Below are 7,859 nucleotides of genomic sequence, written 5' to 3'. Positions count from 1 at the left end.
GTTGTTCAAAATGTTAAATATGTTGTGAGTAGAAGTTACTAAACTGTTTTTACTAACACTTGAAAAAGTTGAATTAGATAGTTTATATTATTTTTCGATGTTCAATGTAACTTACCCATTTATTTTTGTATGATTTATTAGTACGGTATCTAAATGTGAATATCTATTAATAAGCCGTTTGAGATGTCGATGTGTGCGGTTTCCACCATCCATTCATTTTCTCTGGAAGTCATGTATTAAGTTTACATGACCACCTATTCCAATTAAAAAAATGAAGTTGGATTCAAAATGAAGTTGGATTGATAATGAATTTGTATTTAAATGACAGATCCAAGATGGCGGACAAAAGTTATGAAGCGACAGAGAAGTACACCTAGTTTTGAATAGGAGCTCCAATGGAACCTACTGTCAAATTATCCTTGTAAAAGAAATATTGAACTGTTTCCATCATTCCCACCAACTCTATATAATTACAAGTTGCGGATTTCAAAGATCAATACAACAGTTCATCAGCAAATCAACCCAGGGGGTTACAGTATTATTCTCCTATTGATATTTTTCAAATTAATTCCTAAGAGTAGCCATCAATGGTCAGTGAAAAATAATAATAGATATATACATTGAAATTAATTTACTTTGTAATAGGATCCTCTAGCGAGATATATTATTCAAACACTCATGCCCGGTTTCACCAATCTCGATCAAATATAGCCTAGCCATGGTCAATTAGACCATAGTCAAAATTTGATCACTCGTTTAAACATACAACACTGTTCCACCAACCTCGGGATTGATCAAAACTCCGTCGATCAAATTTGAACATGGTCAACTCTTGTAGCTGTACTTTTCTGAAGTTGGCCAACATGTTTGCTGGCTTGCTATTGGCTACATCTATCTGATTTTTATGGATGGAAATTACTGAGATATTGCAATTTTTCAAATGCTAATGAATTAATAATTATTATTAAACGAAAATCCAAATTTAATTCTGTAATATAGTGAATTGCTTAAAAGGCTTTGATATTATATGTTAGGACTATAATATATAATGTAACATGTTATGTAATATAGTTATGATCTTATGTTGATGTTATGGATGTTAAGAATGCTGAAAGTATGAAAAAATACGGTATCACTATAGAGTAATAAGAATCTCTTTTAGTGAAAGACTTCATATTCTTTTAGAATAATATTTTAAAATACTAATTGACCGAGCGAAGTGAGGTCCAAGATTCAAGTCTACGGTTTGGCATTTCTCTTAATGTTTAAATGTTTATATATATGTTGCGCATTTACGGCGAAACGCGGTAATAGATTTTCATGAAATTTGACAGGTATGTTCCTTTTTAAATTGCGCGTCAACGTTTATACAAGGTTTTTGGAAATTTTGCATCTCAAGGATAATATAAAAGGGAAAAGGAGCCTCCTTCATACGCCAATATTAGAGTAAAAATCAGACTATAGAATAAATTACAGAATTATTCATCATAAATCAGCTGACAAGTGATTACACAGATGTGTGGAGAAGCCAGTCTATTAATGTATTTGTGTAAGGTCTATAGTTTCAATCAAAGACCTTAGGCCGGTTACAGAGCTCGTCCGACCGTCAGTCGCGCTTGTCTTTTCCATAGAGATTCCATGTATCCGTACAGAGCAGGACTGACGGCACGCACGCGCACGGTCAGGACCATGTGTTTTATACAGCATATGAATACCATCGGTCGAGCTCGTGCGCATCCGTTCCATCTGTCGACTGACGTGCTATTGAAACAAATAGAATCTTTCAGAGCTGTACTGATCAGTAGCCCGATCGCAACATAACCAATGTACTGAGACCTCTGCACGACAATCAGCTGATATTGAATTGAATAGCATAATGAATGAATTCAATTAATAGTGTCATATTTGAATTCAGAGTTTTTCTTTACATTTCTTCATTTCTAAATTTTTTATTGAAAAAATCATATATTATTAATATTATCTACATTTATTTGATCCGTAGCAAGTATCCGTAGTGACTGCAAGTATTCCCAATTGTGATACAAGCTCGAAATAACTCATCAAAATTTCTGATGGAGATTCTGAGGTAGTTGAAAAATGTATCTTTACCCCAAGCAATGTTACCTACTAAATTCCCTTTGAAATGCTCTTTGGGCGCCCATCGGGTGAACTTGATATCTACGTCTTTTAATTTTTCGTTTACGAAGATAATAAGCTGCAATTAAACAATCTGTAAAGGCGTCCATTTTGTGAGTCAGAAAAACTTATGTATGGTAAGGATGGTGCATAGGCCCTACGCACTGACGGTCGGTCGAGCTCTGAATGTGTAAAACTGATTCATCGATGCGTACGGTCAGGATGGTACATACGCACTGACGGTCGGTCGAACTCTGTAACCGGCCTTAAAGAGGTACCGGTACCGGTATGCATCTTTAAGCTGGGTTTACACCAAAGTTATTAACATAATATTAATAACTTAATCCTCATAGATTCTATTAGATTGAACGGAACTTGACAAACACATATGTTCATCATGTGCATGATAAGTTATGTCAAATCTAATATAATCTATAAGGATTGAGTTATAAACATTTTGTTAATCATTTTGGTCCAATCGCAGCTTTAAGGTTTTTGGTTCCAGTATTTTGTTTTGAAGTCATGGTATTATTATGCGTGCCCATTAGTATCAATATTCTCACCTTTCAAAAACCGAATTTAAAAGGTGATTAAAAATAAACATGAACTATATAATGCTGGAGAAATTATAAAATTTTTGATTGTAAAAAATTAATTTTCATCAGATAGAAAGATTATCACGGAACTGGATGAATTATATCATATGGAATACAAATTCAAACGTGAACTGAGTTTGTTAACATTTAAAACAAGTGACATCAGGTACTTGTGGATGAGAATACTGCGTGAGGTCTACTGTTCACAGAACTACTAGTAAATATCCTTTCAGAATAATATTTTAAATACGGACAAATAAATATTTTCATAGAATAATATTCTGAAATACTAATAAATATTCTTCCTATCACAAAATGTTGATACCTTCTCATATTTGTTAAATTTTTGTTAGATATTTTCAGTGAAGAATGCTAGTGATTACGTTGATGGATTTGGATTGCACTGGTATCATGATGAGTGTAAACTAGCCACAGTTCTTACCAAATTTCGCAAAAAATATCCAAAAAAATTCCTGTTGAGTACTGAGGCTTGTGAAGGTGAGCGTGAGAAGCAAGTCTACAAACTTTACTTGTACGGTTTATGAAATAATTTTCAACTGAAACTTTGGTTTTCGACCAATGATAAATAGCATACATGGTACAGACAAAATTGGAATATTTACGAATAATACCCACTGAAGTGATTTTCTAACATTAATATATCGTACCAATATGTGTTAATAACAATACTGAATAGCAGTAAAAAAATGTTTCTCATCGAATTACTGAACTATTTATTATTTTGTGAGGTACGGTAATGTTGATACTGCATGCATTAACTTATACTGATAAAAGTGGAAGGAAAGGTGGGAGATATGGTTTATGTTGATATTTCAATAATACTAATTGTGATATTCTTTAAATGAGAATAAATATTATGTTTTTATTTTTCTGATTTCATGAAAATTTTAGGTTTCCAACCATGGGCTGCTGGTGTACAACTAGGATCTTGGCAGCGAGGCATGAGCTATATGGAAAGCACTATGGAGGTAACATTTTCGATGTCACTTTATAAGGATAAAAGGTACCCAACCATTCTGCGATCATATTCTGTATGAAAGGGTCTGACTTCAAAAATCTACCACTTATAGCACTACATAATGTATATGCTCTGTGCTGGAATAAATGAGTATTTCTTTATTACATTCACAGATTTACAGCATTCATAGATTCATTTTCAGAAATATAGTTCTGTGTACTGAGTGGAGAAACAATCTATTTTTATTACAGACATCTTCAGAAGGCCTCTTTTCAAACATTATATTATTTATTAGATCTAAGTTTCTTTGTGTTGAAGAAGAATGTCCAACCACCTGTATTATATGTCGGAACACTTTAGTGCCAAAAATTATTGATCCTAATAAAGTTACAAGCACCATTTCATGGCGGTTGAATTTAACTAGATTCTTTTGTGCAACAGATCCCTCAGGCCGGTTTCAGACGAATCACGCACTATCGCATGTGGGATGTGGGACCGACATACCACAGAACAATACGACTAAGGACTAACGCAGAGAGACTTTCACATTACATTCGAGAAAACGCGCATTAGTGCAACAGTTTTCAGATGTTTGTATCATACTCGGGTGTTTTTATCATACAGCTATTTTCAAAGTCACAGCGACTGCTATTGTGGTACAGAAGCTAGGAGAAGCGTAGGGCTCATAGCCCACCAGTGGTACCACAATCGCAAGTAAAATAATCGCTACCACAGCGCGCAACATCATGTGGAAGTATCAGTGCCACTGCCATGCCTGCCAATGCATTCCGTATGCGCTGCGTTTGTGGTACCACAGAAAGAAAATAATCGCTCCCACATTCCCACATGCGATTGTGGTTCGTCTGCAACCGGCCTTAGTCAAAAAGTTATGTTTTTATTTAAATTAGTAAGAAATGAAAACTATAATTGTTTTTTGTGTTGAAAAGCACATGAACCACGACGCGTCGGGCTGGATCGATTGGAACATGGCACTGGACTTGAGCGGCGGTCCCAACTGGGTCAACAACGTGGTCGACTCGCCGGTCGTGGTGAATGCGAGCGGAGACGAGTTCTACAAGCAGCCCATGTTCTATGCGCTGGGCCACTTCTCCAAGTTCATCGGCAGTTGCGCCGTTCGCATTGGCTGGCAAATGATGGGCGGAGCCAAGTGTTCTGACGTCACTGCTACCGCTGTCCAAAATAAGGACGGCAGTGTGGTGGTGGTTTTGCATAATAGGTGAATCGAGAAACTGTTTTTTTGTGGTTCTAGGGGTCGCATATATAATTATTAAGTTTCCGCCCAGTCTATTTGAATGGGGTAATGATAATAATATATATCATTAAATGGACTAGCTCTCAATCTATAATGTATAGGTTAGAGCTGAGTTAGAAAAGTCACTCTACTTCCGAGAGAAGAAGTATAATGAGTAATATATTCTGTTCCAGAGAGTAAAATGTGATCATAGAAAATTAATTAAATAATTTAATACATTGAGGATAAAAAAATGTATATATAACCATCAATTTTTCCTTTTGAAGTCCAGTTAACTCTTATAGTAACATTTAATTACATATTTTGAACAGAAAAGTTTGATCTGTCAAGCTACCTAGGCTACTCATTTATTTAATTTTTGTGATTCATTAGCAATGTTTAAGTGAGTAATTTGTAAACGGTTCCAGATTCAGATGTAATACATTTCTGTTCAAAATTAAATATTTTCTGCATTGATATCATCTATCATAATATGACCACCTTCCCATTTGAAAAAATGAAGTTGAATTGAAAATGGCGGATCCAAGATGACAGATCAAAATTTTGAAGCAGCAGAAAAATAGTTTATTTTCAATTTGAATAGGATCCCAATGAAGCCTTCTTTCAAACTATTCTTGTAAAAGAAATATTAAGCTCTTTCCACAATTTTCACCAACTCTGTATAAAAAAGAATGTTAGTGCATAGGGGATGATGATTTTATGAATAAGTGTAGGAATAGGTATAGAAAAGAAATATTTTTCGAAAATTAACTATTAGTCCAGTCAATATAAAAAAGGGGGTGTGCTTGCAATTTATATTATAGTTCTGATTTTTTAATATATTATTTGGGTACTTAAGAGAAGTCCAGATCCAATTTCTATACATGCAAAATTTCCTTGTGCTAGATACAGAATGGCCCAGAAACCTCGTATTTTCGGCTCATTTTCCAGTTTTCAGCTATTTCTGCCAAATATCGTAATCAGAATGGAAAAATTGTTCCCGCCTTTTTTTAGACTATTAAATTCTGAATAAGAGATCATTCAGAACTCTCTATATCCAATGAGTAGGTACTATGAGTTATGATTTTTCAAAAATGAGTGAAATTTGAAGAAAAAATAAATTTTGATGAATTATAGTTTTTGATCAACAATATCTTCTGATAGTTACCATTTAGATTTATAATTCATGTATAGTTATCAATACAAAAAATAGGCTCTTTATTGGAAATTATTTTTCACCATAAAAAATCTACAAGGATTATAATTACATACAATAATTGGCTATATACAATAATTTTGTTTCTGAAATCATCAAACCACTCCACTATCATCCATCGTATCATTATTATCACAATTATTTAGAATTGTAATATTAATTGTTTCTATTGTTTGTTCCAGCGCCGATTGTGGCAAAATGTTGAATATTGAAGATCCATTAAAGGGTGTAGCTAAGATCACCCTGAAACCCAAGTCTTTCACCACGATGATGTATTGGTACTACTAAAATTATTAATATTTTATGGTACTTATTTGAATAGAATAGTAATTAACAAATAAATGAATATATTCCATCAATCACGCTGATTTATTGTTGGATGTGTAAACTTGATAATAATTAAATCTCAAACAAAAACCAACCACTTTCTAATAGAAAATCATATTAATAACATAATAAAACCACTTCACTTGTAATGGCTACTTAATTAGAAATTATTAAAAACATGGAGTACCCTTTTATATAAAAAATTTCAAATTTTAAAACACTTCAAACAACTAGTTTCGGCCTTTGGCCATTTTCAAGTTTAAATGTATCAAGTTTCACATTAAAACTTGAAAATGACCAAAGACCGAAACTAGCTAGTTGTTTGAAATGTTTTAAATAAGAGGGTACTTTATGTTTTTAATTATAATATAATGTATTCAAAATTATGAATAAACTCCAAATCAATGTATTCAAAACATTACGTCATTGATTTATTGGCTTTGACTTCTACTTTACTTCTACTAGCAACCACTTCTATCATAGGAGTTTTTTTCGAATGGATTTTCAAAAGTATACTATAATGTGAATACTAAGCAACAGCATGAACATTATAACACGGTTTCCAATGCTGGTGGTATCAACATGAACACCGTTTCCAATGCTAGCAGCAGGTTTCAGTTTGACAAGTTTTCAATACGTCAAGTTTTAGGTTCATCTAGTTTTTAGTTTGTCTTGTATGCAGTAGGGTACGTTAAGTTTGACGTGGGGGGCAATGCGGTCACCTACAAGAGCTCAGATTTTTTCAATTTAAAACAGGATTCCATGATAATAGATTCATCTTTTAAAAACATTTTTCATGATCAAATATCAGGGGATTTTCGAGCAATAATTCATAGGTGTTGAGCAAATTCAGGACAAGTGACCTTCTGAATCTAGTACTTTATAGAAATTACCCCAGAAACCTCCAGATTTCCTAACTATTTCATGTGACTGAAATTTCGGGTAGATTTAAAATGTAAAATTCTTGATATACTAAAAAACAAAAAAATGGATTTTATCTAACTCTCTATTCAAGCGTGCCAAATTTTAATTTTCCAAAAACCTGAGGGTCATGCCCCCCTTGGAGCTGAAATTCTGTGTTTCATGTTCAATTGTTAAAACATGATTTTATTCATGTGTGCTGATAATTATTTCCAATATAAACGTATGAATATATTGCAGTCGTAAGGGGTACAAAACAAGGTCAACAGAAACGTGTGTGCAACACATAAAAATAAAGCTCACCAATGTGCATTTGTCGCAATTTAAAAATGTTTCGAAAAATAAACATGAAACTGACAACACAGTTCTAGCCCGTATTGACATCAAATGCCATCCAACCCCTCCAGTCTAAAAAACTTCATAATCTAAATA

General features: G+C 33.5%; 1 protein-coding gene across 1 annotated transcript; it reads left to right on the top strand.

The window, feature by feature from the left end:
• Nucleotides 1–2,360: 2,360 nt before the first annotated feature.
• Nucleotides 2,361–6,538, top strand: LOC120355565 (lysosomal acid glucosylceramidase-like; the record flags this gene model as incomplete). Its single annotated transcript, XM_039444116.1, has 5 exons — nucleotides 2,361–2,410; nucleotides 3,086–3,230; nucleotides 3,645–3,721; nucleotides 4,659–4,948; nucleotides 6,362–6,538. Coding segments are annotated over 5 exons (668 nt in total), but the record flags the coding sequence as incomplete, so codon positions are not given.
• Between the last annotated feature and the right edge of the window lie 1,321 nt (nucleotides 6,539–7,859).

Source organism: Nilaparvata lugens, unplaced genomic scaffold, assembly GCF_014356525.2.
Source record: "Nilaparvata lugens isolate BPH unplaced genomic scaffold, ASM1435652v1 scaffold284_1_2, whole genome shotgun sequence".
NCBI classification, from domain to species: Eukaryota; Metazoa; Arthropoda; class Insecta; order Hemiptera; family Delphacidae; genus Nilaparvata; species Nilaparvata lugens.
Note: the sequence above shows the minus strand (reverse complement) of the source record. Positions and strands in the feature narration are given on the sequence as shown.